The 27,959-nt window shown below is 35.4% G+C and overlaps 2 protein-coding genes and 1 long non-coding RNA gene across 4 annotated transcripts; all 3 read right to left on the reverse strand.

Moving 5' to 3' along the window:
- Window positions 1-28: 28 nt before the first annotated feature.
- Window positions 29-1,830, reverse strand: LOC131346959 (uncharacterized). The gene is made up of 4 exons (XR_009203679.1): window positions 1,728-1,830; window positions 1,466-1,513; window positions 378-409; window positions 29-154 (listed from the first exon to the last, which is right to left on the reverse strand). It is a non-coding gene; the product is annotated as an uncharacterized LOC131346959 (long non-coding RNA).
- A 908-nt stretch (window positions 1,831-2,738) lies between these two features.
- Window positions 2,739-15,966, reverse strand: LOC131346879 (uncharacterized). The gene is made up of 23 exons (XM_058380615.1): window positions 15,865-15,966; window positions 15,442-15,495; window positions 14,374-14,405; window positions 14,040-14,102; window positions 13,767-13,941; window positions 13,468-13,557; window positions 12,161-12,348; window positions 11,911-12,063; window positions 11,436-11,513; window positions 11,165-11,324; window positions 10,915-11,025; window positions 9,899-10,080; window positions 8,890-9,048; window positions 8,177-8,254; window positions 7,881-8,064; window positions 7,602-7,712; window positions 7,110-7,285; window positions 6,873-7,031; window positions 4,863-5,063; window positions 4,259-4,491; window positions 3,974-4,040; window positions 3,603-3,875; window positions 2,739-3,422 (listed from the first exon to the last, which is right to left on the reverse strand). Exons 1-23 carry the CDS (start codon window positions 15,881-15,883, stop codon window positions 3,354-3,356), a joined length of 3,015 nt encoding a protein of 1,004 aa, XP_058236598.1. The 5' UTR covers window positions 15,884-15,966; the 3' UTR covers window positions 2,739-3,353.
- Window positions 15,967-16,588: 622 nt separating this feature from the next.
- On the reverse strand, window positions 16,589-27,959 carry LOC131346890 (adhesion G protein-coupled receptor E3-like). Of its 2 annotated transcripts, XM_058380635.1 has the most exons (16): window positions 27,530-27,959; window positions 27,353-27,406; window positions 26,724-27,011; window positions 26,374-26,496; window positions 26,223-26,248; window positions 25,665-25,739; window positions 25,388-25,565; window positions 25,168-25,281; window positions 22,562-22,749; window positions 21,973-22,131; window positions 20,180-20,392; window positions 19,587-19,825; window positions 19,404-19,464; window positions 18,596-18,687; window positions 18,318-18,480; window positions 16,589-17,655 (listed from the first exon to the last, which is right to left on the reverse strand). In XM_058380635.1, exons 1-16 carry the CDS (start codon window positions 27,546-27,548, stop codon window positions 17,551-17,553), a joined length of 2,097 nt encoding a protein of 698 aa, XP_058236618.1. In that variant the 5' UTR covers window positions 27,549-27,959; the 3' UTR covers window positions 16,589-17,550. The 2 variants fall into 2 exon arrangements, with proteins under 2 accessions (XP_058236618.1, XP_058236619.1); XM_058380636.1 differs by lacking the exon at window positions 21,973-22,131.

Consider the following 27,959-nt stretch of genomic DNA (forward strand, 5'->3'; position numbering starts at 1 on the left):
ACAACCAAAGATTACACATTCAAATGCAATGACAGTCCTGTCAGTGAATATGTTTATATTCATGTTAAAGAAATGACCAAATACATCTCACCTCCTCTGATAAGTATGTAATGTTCTGGGTTTGGTTCAAGATCTTCAGTGTTTCAAAATCAAGCTACAGCAAAAATGATTGCATATTAATATCTCTTTCTGCAATAATAGATGCCTTTATGCTTATATTTTTTTCTAAACATTTTACCTAAACATGTGTTGTAAGAAATTGGGTGAAATATGAATAAATTAAGGAGTCAAATACTATGTAGAAAATACAACAATACATAAAGGAATTGGACAGTGTTTATTGGTTTATTGGTTATTTATTATTCAGTCAAACATACCTCACAGTTTTCAAGCAATGCCAGTTCAACACCTGTAAAAAAGAGTGAATTATTAAACAATTTTTTATTATACCCTCTTTCTTTCTTTCTTTCTCTTTCTTTCTTTCTTTCTTTCTTTCTTTCTTTCTTTCTTTCTTTCTTTCTTTCTTTCTTTCTTTCTTTCTTTCTTTCTTTCTTTCTTTCTTTCTTTCTTTCTTTCTTTCTTTCTTTCTTTCTTTCTTTCTTTCTTTCCTGAATATTTTAAAGTTCTTTTTTGTTGTTAATCATGTTATAAGTGTAAATACCCCAACAATTACAAACAAAAAATGGCAAATGAAATTATAAAGGTGCAAAGCAACAATGTGCATCTTCTTCATAAATGAGCAACACATTAAGTTGGCTGTTGAATGTGATGAGTTCATTTACATATAATACATATAATGCCTTATGACTCTATCAGGTTTTAGTCAGGTTTAATCAGCAATGCTTTTAGTTACAAGTGTGAAAACCTGCTTCTGAAAAGAATCAGATACAAGATGCAAAATGTTCTAAGATGCCAAATGCAAAATGGGCAAGACTAAGATTTCAGATTAAGTTCAGTTTATTACAAAATTATTACAAGCTTTAATTGTCATTCTGACTAATTATAACTGATGCCCTACATAGTGGATTGAAAAAACCTTCCTCCTTGATCCTGATGCTACAAAAAGACACAGAACTACATAAGACAACACAGAACTAAGGGCTAAAAACAAAAAAAATAACCTTTTGACATAAAATGCATGTGTGCAACAGGGCCAGACAACAGACAAGAGACAATCCAACAGTCAATACAAAACACTATGAGACAGATACATAACATAGCGCTGACCAGTATACAGTCAGTGTGGATCTGAGTGCAAATAAAGATACTTATTTGTTCGTAAACATGTGTATACATCTGACAGCAGCAATTGGAAAAGCAAAAATAAAGTGATGTGCAGAAAACTATCAATAAATCCTTTTTCAAGTTTTCTTTTTCATTATTCTCAAGAAATATGAAAATTAATTTAAAAAAAATTAAACCCTTTTGTTTCTTGAGAAGAGTTATGACATTATTATTTACTTACTGGAAAGTAGAGAATCACATGTTGTAAATAGTAACAGAACAACGATTCCTGGTGGAGAGACACAGAAATGAGTTTATTGCTGACATTCTTTACACACATGCTTTATAGAGTAAAGTGTAAGAAATTATATCATGTGTAGAGAAAAGCCAAAATGTTTCACATTTTCGAATAACCTTTAACTGTAAAATTCCCCTTTAGCAATGGATATAAAAAGACTGAAAGGGAAACACCCAGGTTATCAGTCTATCAGTAAAATACTCACCTCTCCACAGATGAATCATTTTGCAATGTTTGTTGGTTAAATATTCACTCGTTGTCCATCGGAATATTGCTGCTGGTGTCGCGAGTGAGTGCGTGAATGAAGGTCCAAATGAAATAGGAACATTATTTTTGTCTGCATATCTGTAAATCTATAAATCATTTGCATTTGGAATCTAAAATGAGATACTTCATTGTCAGATTGGCAGCAAAGCAGCTTTTGCATATACAGGTCTCTGAGTTCCAGAGAAGTGGTAGATATGATCAGGGTGAAAAAAAAACACGTCTTGGAGAGTATAAGGAATGATGAACTCCTGGGGTCTAACAGAGACATGATTCTACATTCTATAAAATGTGTTTCATCAGCAGAAAGGATCTGATAATCTGCATCATTTTTGCTGAATGATGTGACTCCTGATTGATGAAGGAGTTCAACAGCAAAATAGAATTTAAACATAAACAAAGTTCCAAGGACGTAAGCAGGTCTGTTTTAAATTAAACAAAGAAATAAGCAGTGCACACAAAGGGCGATTTTTACTATAGATGCATCAAACCAAGGCTTTTAGGCTCTGAGTTAGTGAATGCATGCATCAGTAAGTATAAATGGTCTGGTCAGATGATCTAACTGGACATTGAAAATAAATGAGACCATTAACATGTTTAGAAGTTTGATCAAAGACTGAATCTGATGGTCAAATCATTTGGCATGGTGGTTTGGGGTAAATATCTGTGTGATCAGATGTCAAAACAATCCCTCACCCAATCCCTGCAGCTGACCGTGTACAAGTCTGGTGTACTTTCATTCTCAGGTTAGGAAATAAGAAGATAGACAGCTCTTCATTTGTCACACAAATTATTCAGATATAATTTTATTTTATTTATAGTGCTACTGGAATAGGGAATGATCATCAAATCATCAAACAATAAACTACAAAAAACAAATATTACATGACATTATTTTTCATAATTATTCATAAAATAATTAAATGTTTACAGTATAGAAGAATATATCAGGTTGGTAGACTTTTTGGACAATAGACCTTTTACCATTGAAAGAAAAAATAAAATATTTTGAAAAGTCAAACTAATAAATAAAACAGTTACCTAAACTAAATTAGAATTAAAATGTATATTGCTGAGTCTATATACTGTACAATTTATTGCTGGGTTTTAAATGGGGTTTTTTTCTGCATCTAATTCTGACCACAATTGTCTATTTCAACACACTGATATTATACAATATTTACCAAAGATTCTGGAAATATTTGAACTTCACCTTGACTGTAGTCTGTTAATAAAAACAGTTAGTCTCCCTAAAGATGTCAGAAATCTCACCGCTAAGTGTTTTTTCCCTTTATAATTAGCCTAATCAGTTCTGAATTTGAATTCTGAAAATTGAATTAGTTACTGAAACCTTAAAACTGTTCATAGTGTGAATAGAAGAGCTTCTCATAATCAGCACATGCTAGCCCTCTTTATTTAAAGTGAACCACAGTGCTGTAAAATTATTCATGAATTTTCTAGAACAGCAGCTCTTCGACATTTAATTTCATTCTTTAACAGTTATAAGGAATATCAGTATAAGCTTGAGATTAGTTATCCTGTGACTCTTCAGGTTGCCCAATGACACTCATGAAGCTGTTTCTGGATTGTTGGAGTGGCAGAAGGAATGCAGATAGTTTCTGTACATCTGTCTGACCTGAAAATGGATTAAAAGAAGCAAAAAATAGTCCAATAAATGCAAACACAAAAAGCAAATCACATTCTGTTTTAAGATTCTGCTTCCTAATAAAGTTTATTCTATTGTACCTCATTAGTTCAGAAAGGTAAAAAAAAACATTAAGTGAGACAGCTAAGTGGCTCTTGGGTAGGTGCTGACCTCTTTGTTAAGGACACAGTGGATGAGGAAGATGAAGGTGCCCTGCTGGGAGTTGAGGAACTGGAAGGCATGATATAAAACTCCGTTCTTGCTGGGAATGTACAGGAGTATCCAGTAGCAAATGAGAATAATGAACTGAGTCAGGCTCCTGATCATCAGGCATATGATCAGGTTCTTATTTGCAGAGGAGCTCATTTGAAGGAGTTCATTCTTAAGCTTCTTAAGTATGAAGATCATGATGATAACAGTAACAAGTAAGGGGACCAGGTTTAACTGCACAGGGAAAATAAAATAAAAGATGTGTGTAAAAAATATTAACCCCCTCCACATCTGACAGTTGCTACTAGCTATAATAAAAAAAAATGACTTACTGTAATAGTGAAAAGAACAGGACCTGCAAAAATAAAGCTCGAACTTTCATCCTCCATAAACCAGCATCTAGACACACAATGATAAACAGTAATGAAAACAGTGAAAGTCCCCATGAGTTGTAACTAATAATATATACATATATATATATTTATATTATTTATTATATTATATTTATATATATATTTGTTATAGAAAATTAATTGACACTTTCTGACATCATCTGAAATCATAAGCCTGATTTGAACTGTGTGTTGAACTGTGTGTTAAACAGAAGTCAGACTCACTCTTCATTGATGGAAGCCTTAGGAAAGCCTACACCAGAAGTGGCCAGTACTCCAAGTGGAATAAAATATCCAATCACAATTAACCATTTCCAGCTAAACACTTCCTCCTGGTTTGATCTGATTTCAGAAAGATTCTTCATGAAGATGTAGAGCAGCACAGCTTCAATGAACATCCACACGAAAACAGACATTAAAAAAAACCACTGGAATCCAGCCAGCACTTCACTCAATTGCTAGAGAGAGAGAGAGAGAGAGAGAGAGAGAGAATAGACAGATCATAACCAGCTATCAGGGGATGCATGCACTTTTGATGTTATTAATAGAAATAAATAATGACAGCCATGTGAAATTGCAGATATTGTTACCACCTTAAAATGTTTCAATTGCAGTACTATTAACAACTATTTCATATTCTTATTGATAACAAAATGACCAACTCTATATGTTTTATCCATGTATAGTTACCTTTAATGTCTGTCAAACAAGTAAGGTCCTATTATCGGTTGAATGTTATAGCAGCTATGAACATATCCCTCACCAGTCTCTCTTTTTTTTCTCTTTTGAAGCTTAAACTCCTCTGCCCTAGAGATGTTGTAAAACTCACCAGGGGGCGAATGTTGGTCAGGAAAAGAGTTCTGATCAGGCTGAGTAAGTGAAACAGCAGGAGGTTTATGCATAGGTTTATCAGAGTTGTGTTGGTCACTGGGTTCCGGGAATAAATGGCAAATGTCACTATAGACAAGCATAGGAATACGAGTCCCACTATTATAGCCACTGCAATCAGAATGTTCATGAGACGATCACTCTGCAAAGAAATAGTCCAGTTGGCAACAGTGACAGTGTTGAGACTATGCCATATATATATATATATATACACACAAGCTCAAACGTTTACCCTGAAAGAAATTGCTAAACATTGCCATTTATTTGAAAATATGACTAATAATGCAAAAGATTTTTTTCTTATTTAAGGTTAGTGGTCACGTGAAGTCATTATCACATAGTTGTTTGTTTTCTTTTTAAAACCTAATGATGACTGAAATCACCCGAACAACCCTGATCAAAAGTTTATATATCTCTGAATGTTTGCCCACATTATAAACACACAGGTTGATACACAGAATTGTTTGGGATGCAAAGAAAAACAACTTTGAAAGAAATGCAGGCTTCTCAGGAAAAAAGTGGTGTTGTTTTAAGGCGCACAATAAAGAGGTACTTGACCACAAATGACCTGCATGGTCGAGTTGCCAGGGGAAAGCCATTACAGTGCCCATGCCACAAAAATGCCCGCTTTTAGTACTCCAAACAGCACAGACAGTTCTCACCACTTCTGTGATGAGACCATAACTGACCTTTATAGTCACAACCATAAACGCTATGTTTGGAGAGGAGTCAAGAAGGCCTACAGTGAAAAGTACACCATCCCCACTATAAAGCATGCTGGTGGATCTCTTATGTTTTGGGGCTGTGTGAGCTCCAGTGGCACAAGGAAGTTGGCAGACCATTTGCATTCTACAGCACGAAAGCTGCGCATGGAACATTCTTGGATGTTCCAACATGATCTCATACACAATTATTACAAAAGACCGCATGCCATCATTGATGCTAAAGGGGTCAATACACGATATTAAGAACTAAAGATATGCAAACTTTTGAACAGGGATTATTTCCTCATTTTCTTTATTGTCATGTTTTGTTTGATGATTGTACCATTCTGTTATGAACTTGAGTCCTATAAGAAATAAAATAAATTTGTTTTGCTTTCTCACGTATATTTTCTTTAAAAAATGGTACACATCTTGCACATTCTCCCAAGGTATGCAAACTTTTGAGCACAACTGAATATACACACACTTGCTTTTGTGATATTCTTGCAGTGCATATATCCACTTTGAATTTACACACAATGTCTTTGTGCTTATATAAGGCTTACTCTGAAGTAGATATGTGCCAAATTAGGTGACAGTTAAACTAGGTTTGTACAGAACAGAATAAAGAGAAACAAACAGAAAATCAAAATAAAATCCACAATGATGGATAATCTAATTAGGTAGAAATTAATGTCACATGGTCCACTGACCTCATCTCGACACAGGAAATCCAGCAACACATGGTTCAAAAGTTATGACCAATAAAATTACTTCCAAATTAATCCCAAATCCTTTAATTTGTCTGATCTTTTTCTTATACCATTTGGTGTTTGTCATATTCCAGGAAAGATGTGTCTTATCTCCTTTCCTGTTTGAGGTTTTTATGAACAGGATATCAAGATGCAGTTAAGGATGGAGGATTGACCAGTATGGAGCTGAGGGAAATTAAGTCCTTCTTCACAATTGATTATAAAAGAGAGCATGAGATGTGTTACGGCAATGTTATGTTCACTTTACTGGTCTGTGATGGTGAAATGGACGCTCTGTGCTCAAAAAAGGAGCTCAGATCTTCCAAAAGATGGTGGGTTATGAAAACCTCATTGAATTGGTTACAGGAACCAAAGTTTGAGTTCAGCAAAAATAAATGAATGAACAACTCTTTATTTTTTGCATTTTCAAACTACGATATTTCTTTTCTGCTTAATGTGTGGTTTAGTGTGCATGTGTAAAAACTGATTTCTTACCATGCATGGGTCAGTCTGCATGATGAGAGTGAACATAGACATGTGATCACAAGAGCATTCTGTGTGAGTTCTGTTAAACCATATGATGCTACAACCTTTTTCAACCCATTTGTTTGTCATCCAGTGCACACAGGAGAGAACGCCTTTAGGTTCTAAATCCTAGGCAGTGGAGAAGAAATTCAAATAATCTGAAAATTGCTTATTAAAAAATTGATGAGACAAAGGCTCAAGACTTACATAAATATGCTTGAAGGTGATTTTGACCGGTGTGGTGAGGGTTGTGTTGGTAGTTTTGGGAAGAATAGCAGACACCACAGGGGACATCATGGTCTTATTTCTGCTTGTAATTGTCTTATAGAAGGTAGGCTTCAGAATTTTTGCCAAATTGTTGTAACTCATGATGGCCACAGCCTCTGGTCCTCAAGTTATAATGATATTGAAGTTAAAATAAAAAAAAAAAAAAATACAGTAATTAATATTGAAGGATTGCATTTATTATAGAATTCTTAATAACAAAAGCAGTGTTACCCACTACTGCTAGCTATTATTTATCCTAGCCATTTGATTGTATCAACTACTGTTTTGAAAAATAATGCTCAGCCTTTGCAAATTTAGTTTCAGGTTCTTAAACCAGACATTAAAAAAGTAACAGTAAACTACATTAATATTAATTATTATTATATTCAAATTTTAATCTGTTATTTATAAAATAAAAGATTACTACCATACCATTGTTGTTTATTGAACTTTCAGTAAGACTGATATCCATAGAAACATATTGTGTACTCAGTTGAAGAATATTACTTGAGGAAGTATTAGGTGCAGCCACAATGGTAACTTCTAAGGATATAAAGTCAGTGGATTTTTAGTTGTCTTCAGTTTGGAATATAGTCAAAGCAAAACAATTCAACAAAATAAACAAAGTATTCTCTACAATGGAATTGCTAGTAGAAGAAATTTAAGATTTGAAAAAAAAAAAGCCTTTATGTTAAAAAAGAGCTTTTGTACCTAAATCCTTGAGAGACCAGATGATGTTGATGGAAGCATCTCTTTTTCTCACCAGTGTAGACAGCAGTTGCTCAGTTACATTCAATACAGCATTTCCATAGGACGCAAGATACTTTCGGTCAGAAACATCGTTTGTCACAAGAGTTGTAAAATTTATTATGATGGTCAAATATTTTTTCACCATCTAGCCAACAGCCAGAGAGATATCCATGAGTCCATATACAAATGAAATTACCATGTGGTCCAAAAAGCCACTTATATTTACACTGAAGGAAATAATAACTAGCATGTCTTACCTCTTGTGGTAATTCTTGATGAATTTCAGAAGGAATTATACTCAGGAAGTCCAATATGCATTGTCCTGTCAAAACACCCTAAATTAAAAAATTAAAATTAGAATCAGGCATAACATTCTGAGCAGTGCCAGGTGAAGTGAATAACACTGATGATCTACTCATCATGGCAGCAAGGCAGCAAGTGAACATTTTATCCTCAATGTTGATGTGTTAGAAGCAGGAAAAATGGGCAAGCGTAACAGTTTAAGCGAGTTTGACGAAGGGCCAAATTGTGATGGCTAGATGACTGGATCAGAACATCTCCAAAACTGCAGCTCTTGTGGGGTGTACAAATCATTCATTCTTCAACCACTGCTACCTCTTGTTCAAGAACAGCTGTATATCTGGAATCTTTACTGGAAAACTGGGCTTGAGGCAGGTATTTACAATACACACTAGTCCATCACAGGTCACATCACACATTCACACCCTCATTCATTAAAGCAAATTTAGCATAGCCAATTCACCAACTGACTTCTCTTTGGGGGATGGTTGGAAATCAGGGAAGCCATAGTGATTTTTTATAAAAGAACTTCCACAATACAGATTGCAAATACTTCTCATATGATGTCCTCAGTGTTTTTTTTATTTTATTTTTTTTTTTACTGCTGCAAACATTTCTATCCTGGTATTGTACACACGCAGCAGTGAGACAGGTAAGACAGCTGTCTTACCTTGCATGGATCAGCCTGCATGACGAGGGCGAAGGTTCCCACACGATTACATGAGCACACTGAGTGACTGCTGTTGGTCTTTGTGATATTACATTCTTTTCCAACCCATCTGTTTTCCCTCCAGTACATACAGGAGAGAATGCTGTCAGGGGCTATCCCCTAGCCAACAGGAAAGGAGAAATGGATAAACAATTAAAAAGTTAGTTTGTTTATCAATCATCACTAGCACTTTATAATAGTTAGGTGGTGATCCAGGAATGACACGGTACCAAGCAGGAATAGACCCTGCTCCATACATACATTTATTTACACCTAGGGGCAATTTAGAATATATGGAAGGAGAGGTGACATGAAACACTGCACAGCCAGTAACATGTAACAGTAACAGTAACACTGTGGCAGCCCCCCAAAATACAGCTCTGGAAAAAAATAAGAACCCACTGCAAAATAATCAGTTTCTGTTCTTTCTTCCAGCTTCTTGTATTGGTGAGATGAAGAGTTTTGTTTGATTTTTTGTGAACTGCTGACAATATTTATCCTAAATTCAAAATATACCTATTGTTATTTAGAGTGTATATTTAAAGGAAATGACAACACATCAAAATAACCCAAGATCATGCAGCATTTGCAGAGCTTTAATAACTCAAAAAAAACAAAATGTAAATCATTTGTAAACAGATTGTGTTAATGCTTTGGCTAAATAACATTAAGAGATCAGTATTTGGTGGAATAACCCCAATCTGCATGAGTTTTGGCTCCATGATCTCCACCAGTTTCTCACATTGCTGTTGGGGAACTTTATACCACTCTATTTGCAAAAAAGCAAACAGCTCAGCTTTACTTGATGTTTTGTGACCATCCATCTTCCTCTTGATGACATTCCAGAGGTTTTCAATAGGGTTCACATCTGGAGATTGGGCAGTGGTCTCTTATTTCTTTTTCAGAGCTGTAGCTATTGTTTAAAATCTATGTAACAAGACAACAGTAATTTTAAGGTAAAATAACTGACTTTGATGTGCTTCAGGGTGAAGCTGACAGGTTTAGTTAGGCTGGAGTCGGTGGCTTTGGGAAGTGTTGCTGTAACCACCATGGACACAATGGATTTCTCTGTGTCTCTAAATGTGTTGAAGAAGGTTGGTTCTAATATGGCTGCCATGTTGGTGTAGCTCAAGAAGGCCACAGTAGCTTGTTCTGTAGGGTCAATGACACTGAGGTTCAGTTTCCATAAGTATTGATTTAAATGGAGCTTTAAATGTTATGTGACTTTATATAAATCTGCTTGCTGAACAGTTCTTGAAATTAATTTGTTTAAAAAAATTAAAAAACAAACAAACATACACTAAAACATCAGCTGTCTGATATGGAGAATGATAGTGGAACTGCAATAAATGGAGAACTTGCACTAGACACCCAGGTACCAAAAACACTGGTGATAAAACAGTCAGAGGTGAAAGAGATTCACAAGCACAGTTACTGAATCTTCTGCCAAAGAAGACAGTGATGATGTCTAAGCAGTCTGTATTTAATACATAATGGAAATCAAAGGCGCTCTATTCCTGGAATAAAAACAGCTAAACTGAGTTAGGACTAGCTAAGGTCTATAGAAAATCCCCTCATTCCCTTTTTCACCCAAATATCCACCTTAACCATTGTAGTTTTTACAATTTTGTATCCAACTTCATGATAAATAATCAGGAGGGATTTCTTCAGTGTTTAAACTGGGAAATCTACTCCTGAGCCCACTGCATTTTTACTGTATGGTAAGAATAGCCATGATCATTTATTTAGTGATTAATTTACTCACTTTCTTACTTATTATACTGTATACAGCACAGTGAAATTCTTTCTTCACATATCCCATCCTTGGATTTGGGGTCAGAGAGCAGGGTCAGCCATGATACAGTGCCCCTGGAGCAGAGAGGGTTCTCAAGGGCCCAACAGTGGCAACTTGAGCCACCTTACTCACTAACTATTTAGAAATCCCAACAGTGGACAATATTAAACATGGAAAGGTCATGACTATACCTATGTTATTATTGGCAATTGCAGTTAGACTGATATCCATAGAGGCATGACTTGTGATGAGACTGAGGTTTTTCCAGAAATCTTGAGATCCAACTGTGATAACCTGAAGCTCTGGAAAGAAATACATCAACAGTAAGCAGTATTCAGAAATCACAGGAATAAACAATAGATTGTAAAAGGAAAAATTCATGTAAATCTACACTGTAAGATATAGCTGTAGTGTTATAGCATTTACAAGCAGGATTTATACCTAAAGTTTGGAGAGAAATGTTGATGATATGGCTTTTCTGCACCAGGGCTGACACCAGAGTCTCGATGACATCCATTAAAATATTTCCATAGGACTCGAAATATTTATCCATCACATAAGAATCAAGATTCATTATTGTGGTCAAATAATTTTGTACAGTCTAGCAGACAGACAGAGAGACTCACATGAGTATGTAGAATAAGATTTTCCTACTGTCCCTAAAAACATTTATGTTTACAATATGAAAATTACTGCACCAAACACTTCTCACCTCCTGTGGTAAGACTGCAGGTATGTTATACTGAATTTGCTCCAGGAAGTCCATTACACACTGTTCTGTCAAATTCAGCTGGAGAAATATTACGTTCTAGATTATTTTTGTGTGAACTGAACAGTCTATATTTTACAAGGTAAAACAGTTTGTTTATGTTTTTTCTAAGTTCAACATATTTTAATGCATGTAGATGATGATGAACTATTAAATAATTCTCATTATTTACAGTTAAATTTATTTGGTACTACAGTATACATGTTTTTATCAGTACATACAAGTGTTATATAATATTTCATAGCCAGTTTACTACAGTATAAGAATAGTAAGATGTAATTGCTAGTAGCAATTGTTTATCACAGAAACTATTTTAAACCAAATATGCGTAAGTCTGGTGACCCTGAAGCTGCGAAGCCACAATGAGCCGTCAGTTGACTGTAAATTTTGCTCATATATACACACACACAGCTCATACCATGCATGGGTCAGTCTGACTGATGACCACTAAAGTTGTCAAGCTGTCACATGAGCACACGGTGTGAGTGTTGTTGGTCTGTATAAGGGAACATGTACCCCATCTGTTTGCCTCCAAGTCCATACAAGAAAGGATGGCCTGGGGTTTTAATGGCTAACCAAATGAGAAAAAAATATATATTGTTAAACACAAAAGAGATTAATATTAAAAACATTTCAAAGCAATAATTTATTGAATTCTCGAAAGTAACCATGATGTGTTTGAAGGTGAAGTTGACTGGAGTGGAGGGGTATGAGTTGGTTTTGAAAGGTATTCCTGACACCACATTGGATATCACTATGGTTTCAGTTTTTCTGACAACTGTGTCAAAAAAGCTGGGTTTAAAGATGTCTGCCATGTCGGTGAAGCTCATGAAGGCCACTGCAGTGGATGTTGAAGCTGAAGAGAACATTAGTTTTGTTAAATTCCACAGTAAGTTATGAAGTTCCATAACAAAATTTACACATCATACATGGTTTTATAATTATTAGAGATTTAAAGCGGCCATATGCTGGGTAAGAAATAAAAATAAGATGTATAACTTTTGAACAGAAAGTGACATCTTTCATCTTGCTGTAGAGACACTTGGATACTGCCATTATTATTATTATTATTATTATTATTATTATTATTGCAGAAAAATGGAAATGTGCATCATACAATGACAAGATTATTTCAATTTTGCAGCTTCTGGATCCATTTTTTTTTTACATATGGCATTTAAAAGTGTGCCAGTTTAGGGTGTGGGTCAGCCCTGTTATAGTGAAAGGAGATCAGGAGAAGGAATGAGCAATGAGCATATAGCCAGTGGATAATAAATGTGAGAGAAAGAGAACTGAGAACTGTGAGCACTTCTGTGTTTTTATTTCTACCCATTATTATTTATTTATTTCTGTTTGTACCCAGACTACAAACAGTTTGTGTCAGTCAGTTGGGTGTTATATGACATGCCTATGATGGAGTGTAGATGTTGCTGGGAATATCTGAGAAGCTGAATTGTCATATAGTCTTCTTGGCCATTTTTAAAGTCAAAAGGTTTCTCCTGTCTCAGCAATTTTTCCACAATCAAACGTTAAACATACTACCATGAGTGTAGTTTAATGAAGATACTCTCAAACAGGTCCTTCTTCACCTCCTTAATCATCAGACTGCAGAAGTTTGCCAGCTTTGCTGACCCCATAAATGACATTGACCTCTATGCATGCAAGGCAAGTGTATTGACAAAGCATGTAACTAACAGACCTTTTCAGATTTTCAGTATCGAGAAGAGGACAAAGAACTCAAAAATGACAATAATATTTCTTTGAATGTTTAGGGAACAGTAAGGGCTGACAGTTCTGGAAATGCAGATCAGTTCAACCTTCCATGTGGCCAAATGCAGCATTTGTGAATGATCAGCATAACCCTAACCCTAAACTTTTTCACTGAAACTTTGAACTACAAAACTATCATGAGTTGAATTTATTTGAACACACTTTGGAAGAGAAAAAATAGCAATTGTAAATATTACTACTGTACCATCTTTAATCGTTGTGAGATCAATACGCATAGACTCATTGCTTGTGTTGAGTTGCATCACATTATTTTTGAGTATGAGTACTTGAACCTCTGGAAAGATATAAATCAGGATTAGCTGTGTTTAGAACCTATATTGATAAAAAAAACCAAAAATATATTCACTTTTGAGTTAACCCCCTACATGGTGTGTACACAGTATGGGGAACATATGGTTATTGGTTTTTTGGGTAAATACAATCGTTTTAGTGTGAACTGATGATGAACAGAAATGCGGCTACCGTGTTCTGAAGTTTATATACCTAAATTTTGGACAGCTATATTTCTGATGGTTCTGATGGAATTTATCAGCATAGACACCACTTCCCTGACTGTGTCCAATACTTCCATTCCAAACATCGTTAGACCAACTTGATCAGGAGCCTCTTTTACACAAGCCGTTAGATTCATGATTTCGTTTAACTTGTCTTCTACATCCTGTTCAACAAATAAAGAGGTACTCATTAATTACATATAAATTCAATGACAATCCTGTTCATCAAGACATTTAGATTTGAAATTAGGAAATGTCTCACCTTCTGATATAATGTGTTAAACCTGTTGTAAAGCAGATTTTCCCTTAAATCTGTTACATTTAGCTAAATAAAATTAAAAAAAATAAATTAATTAATAAATTAAAAAAAAAAACAACAACAATGATAATGAATTTATGCAAAAAATGGAAATTTATTTACCACTCATTTTAGTAACCAATGTACTTAAATAAATGAACAAATAAATATGATAAATTCTACTTATTGCTTTTGGGTTTTTTTTGTTTTTTTTTTAATTAATGCTAAAAATGAAAAACTCGGTGCTTCACTCAGTGCACAAGAGCACAATGTCTCTTCATGACCCATTCAGACATACCTGACATTGTTCAGCCAATGTCAAAGTGACACCTTAAAAGGAAAAAAAAAATCACCCTTTCAGAATTATAATCCTGCAAACGTTCTCTAAAGTCCTTCAGAGAGGAAAGTCAGACTATCAGACTATAACAGGCATATGGACAGAGGCGTAAAGTATTGGAGTAAATATACTTAATTATTTTACTTAAGTATTTTTTTGGCTACTTTGTACATTTACTGAGTATCAAACATATAAACAACTTTTACTCTTTACTCAACTACATTTACACTGACACCGTTACTCCTTACATTGTGCACGGCAAGTCAGCAACTTTATCTGCTGGGGCTTCTTCAGCAAAAGAAGCAATATTGCCATCTGCTGGGAATTGAAGGTACTACATGCGATTTGCCTTTATGCGCCAAATGTTCTGCGCCACATGAACGCGAATCGGACGTTTGCTGTAGGGGTGTTCGCTTCCAGATTTTTTGAAGTCAAGAATAAATTCCAAGAACTTTGAGAACTAGCTTTTGTTGAAGTTGAACAAATTTTTTTTTGACTTTGACTGTTTAGTCCGTGTTAAAGCCTGTTTCTGCCATGCTTAAGAGGCTATTGTGTTGAGGCTGTTGTACCTTGATTTGATAAAAAAATATATATATATTGTTGGAAATAAGCCCTCACAAATCAGCTGTTCCTTGTTTTTTATTTTACATATCTCTGTTGGACTAGTGCATCTTTGCACCTACACTGTACACTGTAGACTTTTACTGAAGTTGTTTGGGAATTAGCGACTTGTAACTTGTAATGGAGTAATTTTTGCAATAAGGTATCTTTACTTTTACTCAAGTATGGTTTTCAGGTACTCTTTACACCTCTGTGTATGGAGCATGGAAACCCCACAGAACTCCATCTAATGCTTTCCTGAATCGTTCAATTGCTCAAAATGCTAACACCCTTTGGTCCGGTATACTGTAAAATGATTCCCCTAGGAAATATTATTTGAAATAAAAAAACAAAACAACGGAACCCGTCAGTTTTCTGTAGAAGAGAGATGTGCCTTAATATACAGTTGTGTTGGTGCTTTTTACTTACTGTAACATGAATTAGGAAGAACAGTAATTAAGGTCAGGAACAGCACAGTGACGTCTGTCGAGAGAAGAGGCACAGGGATTTTATCAACCAGCCAAAAGGAAGAAATTCACTGGTAAATCTAAACTCTTTTTCCATAACACAGATGATAGAAACACCTCTGTTTAATATATGAGAGATTGATAACTGAAATTAAACAGTAAAACACTATCTATCGAACTGAATACTGCTTTTGTGATGCTTCTTTATCTTCTAACACCACCTTTACCCTCCGCACTACTATCAACACCCACTTCTATCATTCATCAACAAAAACACAACTATAAGACACAGAAACCAGAAAATAAACCATTCATCCCCCAACCCACCAGCACTAATAACAGTTCTGCTACTACTAATAATAACCACACTTCAGTCTGTACTCACTTTTCATTAAGAGAATCATATTTTGATTTAGCTGAAATGTCCTTGGTATTCCCTGTAGTTGCGCTTCTTGACTGTATGAGAGCGTGAATTCGGAAATTAAACTAGATGGTTTGTTTGTTTACATATCATCGAATCAGACTCATTTGCATTCGGTGCATAAACTGTGACACACTGTTGTTAGAGCTGCACATACACTGTTAAAGGATTTGCATGTTACGCTCCAGTCACAGGTTGGAACAAGAAGAGAATTAATGTCATGAACAAAAGAAGCTGACAAGAATTTCTCAAATGTGGGGATATATTATATGTCAACTGTGTCAAATAAGGATAATAAACAAATGAGGATCTACTTTCTTTTCTCGTTAACTAAAAAAAAACATACAAGTTTTACATTGAATATTTACAAAGAAAGTGAACCAAATGGGTAAAACTTCTGTCATACTGTAAGGACACACTGGATACCAGGAAGTCAATAACAAACAATGAATGATGAACTCTAATGATGAACTGGAATTATTCCATAACTTAAAATATCATAAGCATATACGATATATGATAGAATAGAATAGAATAGAATAGAATAGAATAGAATAGAATAGAATAGAATAGAATATTAATGACTTGTGTATAAAGTGACCAGAATATTACTTTTATAAAAATACATATAAATAAAATTAGACTTATAATAATTTAAAATTATAATTATTAAAAAGTTGTAGGACCTTATTCATAAAAACCTATTTCATTGCAGATTTATTAAAACAATCACAAAAAAAACCACACACATAATTATCTCCTGGGCCACATCAGTATCTGCGAAGAACCCCCAGAGGTGGAAGCAGTGGGCAAAATCTAGTTGAAAAAACAGGCAGAGTAATCCAAATAACCAGTGAACAGTCAGCAGGAATAAACACAGCAAGGGTCATACACATGAAACAATGGCAGATACAAAAATACATAAAACAGAGAGGTACATGAGACAACATAGAACAAATTGTTTTTATTATTAAATATCTTATAAATTAAAAATAAATTAGTAAATCTTTGAAAATAAATCTTATTATAAATTAATAAATCTTATAATAAATACCAGTTTGTAAAAGCAAATAATGTGCAGTTAAAATACAAAAAACAAGATGTCACAACACAAAAACAGAATAAGAACATGGATATAAATGTAAGATTATATATTCTTGTAAAACATGGAAAGAGGAATAACCTTATGAGAAAACAGCAGTTTTCATCAGGTTATGATTTGAAGTGTTTACAAATGATTATGAAGTGAAAGGCTTTTAAATCAAACAGCAAACTACTGAAGTATGGTCTGGATAAAGTCAACAGCACAGTTATAAAATCTTCTCAGGGTTTCTTTACACTTTTGATATGTAGATATTTCTGCACTCCAGTATGACATGATGAAAAAAGACAATAGCTCTGTTGAGTTTGTAGACTGTTTCCTTTCAGATTCTCTGTGTAATCAAGCGTATTGTGGAGAAATGGGATGTAAACAATGCTGTTGTCACTCTGACAGGTTTTAAATGTACTTCAACCAAGATTTACATGAAACCAAATGGTAAATTTCAGCCATCATATTACAACTCTCATATTTGTCTTCCTGAAATATTCCTTGGTCATGTGATACACTGTCATATTGTCCTTTAAACAAGACATTAACATTGTTTCATGTTAATTTGCGTGTGAATGTGAAGCTCTGTTCTGGTCTTCTGACATGGCCTTGTACTTGGAGCAGTGGTAAAGGTCATCCCACCACTTCCTGTACTGGTGTCTGATCTAAAATCAAGTAAAACAGTACAAACTGTTAACGTTGTGATTCAGTGAACTCTGTCTGAAATGTTTTCACATGTATAGTAATGTTATTAAGTCAGTATTATAACACAGATGGTGTGATGTGACATTGGAGGTACTGATAGTTCTTATTTATACCTCAGCAATCTCTTTTTACTTCTCATTTATTAAAGAAGAGTTTTCACCCTTTTAATGGAATGAAATGTCCAGGAAACAATGTTAGTTCCTGTTATCACTCAGCTATAAACGGTATAAACAGTCCACCCTCTTTTTTTCTCTCTCTCTCCTGAGACACAAGTTCGTCATGTTACAGAGAAACCACAAAGCACAAACTCTGTCCTCTGTCCTGGATATGTCTTAACCTCTGACAGTTACGAAGCGCTGACACTGGAGACTCCTTCCAGAAATGCTCCATAAACATCTCCTAAGAGAAAACTTCAACCTATCAAAGCTTACACATGTTTCTTGTTTCTTGTCCTGCTGATGCTGACTAACACAGACAACAGCACTGTGGTTTAACTCAGTTTATAATTCTATTCTAAACAAAAAAAGCAAACAAACAAACAATAAACTTAAAAATTATGTGTAATGTAAGGGTTACAAGGTACGGAACTACAATTGTTATATCACATGAAAGAACATCTCACCTCTTGGTTGAGGACACAATGAACGATGAAGATGAAGGTTCCCTGCTGCGAATTTAAGAAGAGGAAGATGATCTTTATCATGTTGTTTTGCTCAGTGAAGAAGCCTAAAGCCCAGGGGCAGCCAAGAATGACAAACTGGAGCAGGGTTTTTAACACAAGAGTCCTACACAGAGAGAGAGAGAGAGAGAGAGAGAGAGACAGTATTTATGAATGTCTGTAAATATAAAGGAAGGTGAATAATTCATGAATGATTCAGGAAGGAGTGTGATGTGTGTTACCGGGTGTGTTTTAGGTGGGAAATGGATTTATCCAGGCTAGACAAAGAGCGGTGGAGAATTGCGATGATCACACAAGAAAGGAGAAAGTTGATCTGTGAGTGAAGAGGATAAATTTGTCTGGACAGTGTATCGCACTGTGACTAAGCAAGGATGAACATTTTAATTCCAAATTCGTATATTTGCAACATACATTTGCAATATAGCATTTACATTGTTGATTAGTGTCATGTGATTCCACTTTCTTTTCATTATTATATTATTTTTATCACTATCCATGTGTTTTGTTTTGATCTGATTCCTGTATCCACGTCTTCTCTGTCAGTGGTATATTGCCCTATTGTGTGTTCACATCTTCCTCTTCCGTAGTAAACACAATTTCCCAGAGCACAATGCAGCCAACTAACATGTACTACACATCCTAGTACCGATGGATATTAAGTGATAGTTAGTCTCACACACTCATGTTCATTAGTTTCTGATCAGTTTGCCTATTTATATCCTCATGTGCTTCAGTTCCTTTGTAAATTCTTATTGTTCTCTGGTTTTGGCCCTTAAAATTACATTAATCTTTTAATATTGAAAGTAAACCTGTTTGGCTGCCCAGAATTAAACTGATGCTGATCTGCCCTGAGTGTGTCCTGTCTCACCTCCACACCTGCCTGTCCTCTATAGTCCCTGCAAATGAGCTGTTACTATAGAAACCATCACAGATTAAACTGAGCTCATTAATATAATGATTTTCAGCTGCACTTTCCAGAATTCAGCTAGACAATAGACAATATGCACATTTGCATTATTTAGGACTTACAGCAATAATGCCACACACAGGACCCAGAAATGCCCAGATGACATCAGCCTGAAGCCAGCAACTGCATGAAGATCAACCAGTGGTTTTTAAATGAAGTTAATTTTGTGTCTAGTGTCAAGAGATTATAACCATATTGAAGTACAATATATAAAAAAAAAGAAAGAAAATAAACCAGACTCTTACTGATCTATACTGTAGGCATCAGGATACAGTCCAGAAGTCAAGCCCACCAAAACCAGGGGGATGATGTATCCAATCACAATCATGCATTTCCAGTTAAGCACGTCCACCTGCTTCGAGCTGATCCGTGAAAGGTTCTTCACACAGATGTGCAGCAAAACCGCCTCAATGAACATCCACACAAACGCTGATAAAAATAAGAAGTGTGTGACACCAGCCAACACTTCACACAACTGAGAGAACTGAGAGAGAGAGAGAGAGAGAGAGAGAGAGGGAGGTTTGTTAGAACATACTTAAACAAACAGAATCATGGAGACAAGGAATGAAAAAGAGACAAGTAATCCACAAAAAGTTACTTAAAATTAATCAATTAAGCTTTGGTTAATAATAATAATAATAATAATAATAATAATAATAATAATAATAATAAAACTATGAAGATCCCACAGAGCTACATTAAACCCATTATTTAGAAATCTGAAGAAAATGGCAACTCTGAGACTCTGCTTATGGTGAAGCATGGTGATGGCAACATAATAATGGAATCTTGCTAGCAATCTACCATCAGGTAACTGTTTATCAGGAATTGAACTTACCTGAGACTGTTTTACATTCTCCTGGTACTGTTGTGTGAGCAGGAAAACCAGGTGAGCAAAAAATAAGCTTATAGACAGGTTGAGCAAAGCCACGTTGGTCACTTTGGGGCCTCGCTGGCAGACAGCAAGAGTCAATATAGTCAAGAAGAGGAACAACAACCCCACGGACACACCCACTGTGTTAATGAGCTCTATGATCTCATCATCATCACCCTGCAAATCAAATAATCAGCATTTTTTAATACATCTGACAAAATTATTAGTTTTAGAATTCCATTACCAAGAAGGACCAAGTAGTGAATGCATGAAATAAATATTACACATTTTGTTCCCGTATTAACTTTTGTTTTAGATTTAGATGTTTACTCATATTAGATTTTTGACTGCAGTTTTCTTTTCTGTATTGGATTGTTAATATTTAAAACTAAATACACAAACACAACCTTTATCTTTTTGAATTATAAATAATTTTGCATACTGAGTTCCTCATACAAAACTGCACAGGGCCCAGTTTCTCAAAGACATTATAAAATTAAGATAATGATAACTAGTAGCATTAATGCTTTTATGATGACCTTACTACTTTTTCTTTTTTGCGCAAAGTAGTTGATTCTAATTTTAAAACCGAGTTTGTCAGGTTTTAAAAGCAGCTCACTGGAAATACAATTGGCTGCATGTGTTTGTGGTCAGGTAAGAAAAAAAAAATCTGAATTTTAGTTATTTTTTCTTTGGTGAAAAAAAAAAAGAGTATTAAAAATAGTTTACTGCATTCAGAAAAAAAGCCCAAAAGTGAAATTTTGTAAGATAATGTGGGTGAGAAATGCTTTTAATCTATTTCATGGCCCATGTGAAAGTTGAGCCATCATGAGTTCTACAACATACCAGGATATTTTGACCAAAAGTTCGGTTGTTTATGCCAAGAATTGTAAACTTGGCTGTACAGTGAATTTTTACAGATATTTCTGAATCTTAAACTTAAATGTAAAGCTGCTTAAAATGTATTTTGACAGAGGATTGACCCAAGATCCCTTCAGTTTTTTTTTTATTATTTAAAATATAATTAATGTGTCCTATAGGGGGCAGTGTTGCACAGGCCATGCCTGCATTGACAGGAGAAGCTGAGAAAAAATCATCAAAGACAAAGCGAATTCTGCAAAATCCAAGTCAATGGTCACTCAAAGCATTTCTGACGTGTATTCTCTCGTGTGTATTCAGCAGTATTAAGTGGATCAAGTGGTGCACATCCACAGCCAGTAGAGAACAGTAAGTACTGGATGTTACAAAGAAATTTGATATTGTTTATGCTTTATGGTTTAAAAACACATCCAGACAATCTTCCTTGCTAAAAGCCTGAACACTGCTTGGCACACAGCACCATAGACACAAATAATGCATAGTTTCTCAGTGGTCTGCATTTAAGTTTCAGTGCATCGCTCTGCATGTCTGGTTTACCCATAAACCCTCTCTGCCTCACAACTCAGCTACACATCAACATAAAGCCAGCTTCAAAAAATAGAGAGAGCTAAACGTTTCTTTCGTGTTATATCATCAACAATAGTTTACTCAAAGTAATGAAATATTGGCAGATGAACTTTTCTCTCATCTTTTCTTTCATTTTCAATAGCTAATCATTTTATAAACTGTTTTAGCAACAAATAAAGTTGACTTGTACTGCAAATATTGCATTCCATCAACCCTTCTGATGTAAAACAAAATGGACAAAAATATTTATTTCAATAAAAAGAATAGACGTTGAAACCAGTCATTTTTTTGTGAATCTGCTGGTCACTTACGTTGACCAGCTCGGTCTGCATGATGAGAGCGAAGGTAGATAGATGAGTACAGGAGCACACTGTGTAAGTGCTGTTCCTCTCTGTGGCATTACAACCATCTTCAACCCATTTACTCTCATTCCAATACACACAGAAGAGTTTTGCATCACGACCTAATTCCTACACAACAAAAAGTTCCAACAAAAAGTTATAGATGATCTGCTAAACAATAAGAATGATTAACTGGACTATTTAAGTAAATATTATTATTATTATTAATATAATATAAAAAACTAAATTCTAAATTGTTCTAATTGTGAAGAGTTTTAATTCAAATTTTAGCACATCCACCAGACGTTCAGCAGAATTCATGACTTATCCCTGCTACACTATTTATCAAGTAGGATCTGTTGATATCTGTCCACAGGCTGAAAATCTCTGATTTATACAAAGTACCTACTGAATATCAACAACAATAAATATTTGGGGTGTTTAATGGTAGTGAGTGGTGAGTTAATGGTCTGCCAGTGGTTTGAAGAGTGTCTACAGTAGATGATTTAAATAGCCTTACCAAATAAACTCAACTGAAATGAAGTAAGTAATAACTTACTTTAGCATATTTGAAGGTGAAATCAACTGGTTTGTTGAGGCTTGTGCCCGGGATGCTAGGAAGCGTTGCTGACACCACAGTAGACATCATGGTTTTAAGTGTGTTTTTGTTGGAACTTTTGTTGAAGAATGTAGGTTTCAGGATGTTGCCCATGTTGTTGTAGCTCACAAAGACCACAGCTGCTGATCCTGGAAATAAATATAACAACAACAACAATAATAATAATAATAATAATAATAATAATAATGAAAATGAAAACTGCAACAGTCACGTTTGTGAAATTTAAATTTTGCTTTTTTGCTTATTTTGCCTATTTTGTTATAAACCCAATGCTGATTTGAATTCATGTTTTTGGTCAAAAAGACATAAAAAGGGTGTAACATGTTTAGTTTCCATCCATGTCCTGTCACTGTTTGTCTTCCACATGTTTTCCAAATTAGTCTCCACCGTTTTCAGTTGGCCTTTTGATCAGTTTTTGTATTTCAACTCTTGTGGTTTGTGGAATTATTGTTTACTACTGTTTGCTGATCACCCAACCTCTGTCTGTTTCTTTTTCTGATTGCAAATTACATTTTACACCCTTTAAATAAAACACTTTTACTGCACCTGTATCCTTCTCAACTCACGACAAACATACACATAAATATGAAGAAGAGACAATTATTCCAGAAAATGTTTAAATTCGGATTACATATTGTTTAGTTTAACTACCAAAATGAAATCAGTGATTATGCTTTTCTAGAATTTGTGTCTAGCTCAAACATTATTTTTCCCCACAGGAATAGATTATTATCTATTTTCATTTTGTTTCTTTGTATATATCACTATTCATATCCTTGTAATATCGAGATTTATGTTTGAATGACATCATTTCCACCTATGGAATTATCTAATTTGTTCAGAACAGCTATGTGAGTGAGGCAGGTATGTTGCAAATGGGTTCCCTAGTTAAGTGATAAAATATAGCAGGTTAAGTCAAGATTTTGGACAAAATCTGCATATGATATGTTTTAATACTGGTCTAAGTTACTGAGTATGTTTAGTTGTTGATAATTAAGTGTATATTCAGAGTTTTAAGTTGACGTCCATGTGCCATTTTAAAATACCAGATTTCTTAAATGATATTGGTTGGTAAAAATGCATAAAACAGTGGACTACGCTCTTAAAACATTTTTACTTTGCTGAAGAATATTTTTCCTTTTATGTCTAAAATTATTTATTTGTACCCATGTGTATGTTCGATTAGTTGATCAGATTATCATATTATAATAAAGTAACAGATACACTATATTGCCAAAAGTATTCGCTCACCTGCCTTGACTCGCATATGAACTTAAGTGACATCCCATTCCTAATCCATAGGGTTCAATATGACGTCGGTCCACCCTTTGCAGCTATAACAGCTTCAACTCTTCTGGGAAGGCTGTCCACAAGGTTTAGGAGTGTGTTTATGGGAATTTTTGACCATTCTTCCAGAAGCGCATTTGTGAGGTCACACACTGATGTTGGACGAGAAGGCCTGGCTCTCAGTCTCCGCTCTAATTCATCCCAAAGGTGTTCTATCGGGTTGAGGTCAGGACTCTGTGCAGGCCAGTCAAGTTCATCCACACCAGACTCTGTCATCCATGTCTTTATGGACCTTGCTTTGTGCACTGGTGCACAGTCATGTTGGAAGAGGAAGGGGCCAGCTCCAAACTGTTCCCACAAAGTTGGGAGCATGGAATTGTCCAAAATGTCTTGGTATGCTGAAGCATTCAGAGTTCCTTTCACTGGAACTAAGGGGCCAAGCCCAGCTCCTGAAAAACAACCCCACACCATAATCCCCCCTCCACCAAACTTTACACTTGGCACAATGCAGTCAGACAAGTACCGTTCTCCTGGCAACCGCCAAACCCAGACTCGTCCATCAGATTGCCAGATGGAGAAGCGCGATTCGTCACTCCAGAGAACACGTCTCCACTGCTCTAGAGTCCAGTGGCGGCGTGCTTTACACCACTGCATCCGACGCTTTGCATTGCACTTGGTGATGTATGGCTTGGATGCAGCTGCTCGGCCATGGAAACCCATTCCATGAAGCTCTCTGCGCACTGTTCTTGAGCTAATCTGAAGGCCACATGAAGTTTGGAGGTCTGTAGCGATTGACTCTGCAGAAAGTTGGCGACCTCTTCGCACTATGCGCCTCAGCATCCGCTGACCCCGCTCCGTCAGTTTACGTGGCCTACCACTTCGTGGCTGAGTTGCTGTCGTTCCCAAACACTTCCACGTTCTTATAATACAGCTGACAGTTGACTGTGGAATATTTAGGAGCGAGGAAATTTCACGACTGGATTTGTTGCACAGGTGGCATCCTATCACAGTTCCACGCTGGAATTCACTGAGCTCCTGAGAGCGACCCATTCTTCCACAAATGTTTGTAAAAACAGTCTGCATGCCTAGGTGCTTGATTTTATACACCTGTGGCCATGGAAGTGATTGGAACACCTGATTCTGTTTATTTGGATGGGTGAGCGAATACTTTTGGCAATATAGTGTATTTTGCCCACTGACTGGAATACACAACAATATATCAGATGCAGGATTAAACTTAAACAAGATTACTACTGTACCATTGTTTTTCTTGGAAATCCCAATGAGATCAATACTCAGAGAAGAATTGCTCGTGACGAGAGGGGGAATTTCAGTCAAAGAAGTCATTTTTCCAACTGAAAATACTTGACCCTCTGAAAATATCCAGAAATGTTATTAATAGATCTTGCAGAGTAACTTTATTATGGGCTTCAAAACATTTTCAGAGTTTTAGAACAATTCTCAAAACAGTTTCCATACCCAAATCGCTGAGATTTATGCTTGTTGTGTTCTGGGTCTCTGTTGGTGTCACTAGTGAAGACACCAGTCTCTCAGTGACAGCCAGTACTTTATTTCCGTAGGAGATTAGCTTCTCAGAAGTAGCATTTTCAACAACAGATGTAACGTTCATTACTGAGGCCAAATAAAGTTCCACAGTCTGTCAACAACAAGAGAAACATTCAGTCATTACATATCCACACACTCTGATTGTCCAGAAATTCAGGAAACAGATGATTACATCACAAACTTGTCTTACCTTCTGTTCTAGTGGGCCTGAATTGTTTAGGAGTTGGTCAAGATTGTTCAGAAAATTCTCTGCACATGCTGCTGTCTAGAACAACAACAAAATTACATTTTATAGTGAACTTAAAGTGCCATGTGATTTCCGTCTATTCCTTAATGTTGTAAATGATTTAAAAATCAACTGGGCACATAGCTTCTTTTACAGTGAGATATTTGACAGTATAAGTTAGCTGCCTCTTACTGAGACTGGAACAAACCAATTTCTTTGTACAAAAGCATGTACATTTTTATTTTGTGCAAAAATATTACTTGCTAATAAAATGAAATTGTCTGACTTGGGTATTGTCTGTTTGACAAAGAAGTAGAAGAGTAGTTAGAGACTTTTTTTTTAATTAGTATGTACATTTGAATAAATGCCGGAATGTTCGGCTGAATGATGCAGTGATGGATTACATAAACCATTTACAGTAAAATGTTCTGCCACCAAACATGGTAAACAAGAAAGGCAAAATACTTAGAATTAACAGTGAATTGAGTCAAAAAGGTACAGAACTGTTTTGTTTAATCTTACCTGGCAATCTTTAGGCAGTGTGAGAGCTGAAAAAATAGATCATTAAAACAAAGCTGTTAAATTGTCATATTTTCCTCATACGCCGCCCATCATAATTTTAGTCATATAGTAATATGTCTACAAAAAGATTTTAGTTTATTTCCCCTCATACCTGTGCATCCGGCTGTGTCTTTATCTGTTGAAATTGTATAGCCTGGTGTACACACACAGCTGCCGTAAACAGTACCACAATAAGCATTCGATCCACAGGAAGAATTACTGCATAATAAATGACCTGTGGATGGCAGGGTGAATGTTAAATCAAGCAAAAAACCAAACTGCCCCTGTTTCTGTGACTCATTACAGACTCAAATCATTTTATTTTTAAATCTGTTTTTGTTAGAGAAGTAGGGATTTTCAGGGATTTGGAGCTTTTAGAACTGTAATAGCTATAAGGAACAAAAACCTAACATGCCAACTAAATAAAAAGGTGTTGATTATTTTGTTTAAAGTTTTTCTCACGTGTGGCATAAATTCCTTTGGTAGGTCGGAGGTAGTAGACAATGAATCCTTCGCTGCAGGTAGTAAAATATGTGATGTTTGAATTACATGTGAATAAGTTGTAATTTGGGACATTTCCGTTGGTGTTATTTTGGACGTTTGCGCAGGAAGTGACTACCTGGTTTCCACTTATACCAATGAAGCGGTACCATCCCTCCATCAGCTTACTGTCACTCTTATTACAAGTGGAGGAACAAAAGCCAACATTGCGCCAGGGCTCAGAAATGTTTATATACAGTGGACAAGAAGCTGAGGATGAGAGATAAACATAGGTTATATTATTGTAGCTACATGATAAGTGAGACAGCAAAATGACATCAGCGTGAAGATGAGTATTGTGCCGGTCAAATGGTTAGTGTTTATATGTTATCAGTTCTCATTCACATTCACTTGTACAGCAAAGCTTCACATAAAAACACTGATACTGTTTTATTCATTACTTATTCATTAACATTATACTTTAAAACCCATCTTTAAACCTTTCATTGATTATAAATTCAAATAAAGTTAATTGATTATATATAATATTTAGTCAAATTAGAGTTTTTATTTAAGGATACTTTTCTTTAAAATATTAGATATAAGCTTACCGTTTTGTGCAGTGCTGATGTTTGTAAGTACAGTCAGTAGGATCATGGCAAGACCTGTTAAAGTAGTACAAACAAAATCCAGATATATTACTCAATTCAGTTTCATCCTGAATAATAAAACCTTTTCTATGTAGAGATTTAGATTGGAACAATGAATAATAAGGAGCAAACACTCACATGGTGTAAAAGAGCTCATCGTTCTCCCTTCTGCTCTGTGCTGATGTATGGTCAGATGTGGTGTGGACAAGCTCAGGTTGTCCGACTGAACAGTGGTGATGACATCATCAGCACAAGGACCACTAAGAGAACAGCAGTAGCTTGGGTGTGGCCTCTTTCCCTTTTTGTGACTCAGGCTTGGCTTTAGAGAGATACCTTAAAGTGAAAAGTCATCAATATAAAGCTTTAGTGAATATAAACTGTGGTAAAATTTTACTTCACTCTTTTACAATGTGAGCTAATGAGAACGACAGAGTCTGGACTGGGTTTGGGTTCCAGTGAGTCGTGTACCGCCAAAATTTTTGTGTTTCCACGACAATGTCCTATAACCAACATTTTCACTGAAAACAAACATACAAAGGCTCTTCTCTTTAGCCAGTGCTGGTTGGAA

This window comes from Hemibagrus wyckioides, linkage group LG26, assembly GCF_019097595.1.
Source record: "Hemibagrus wyckioides isolate EC202008001 linkage group LG26, SWU_Hwy_1.0, whole genome shotgun sequence".
Lineage (NCBI taxonomy): Eukaryota > Metazoa > Chordata > Actinopteri > Siluriformes > Bagridae > Hemibagrus > Hemibagrus wyckioides.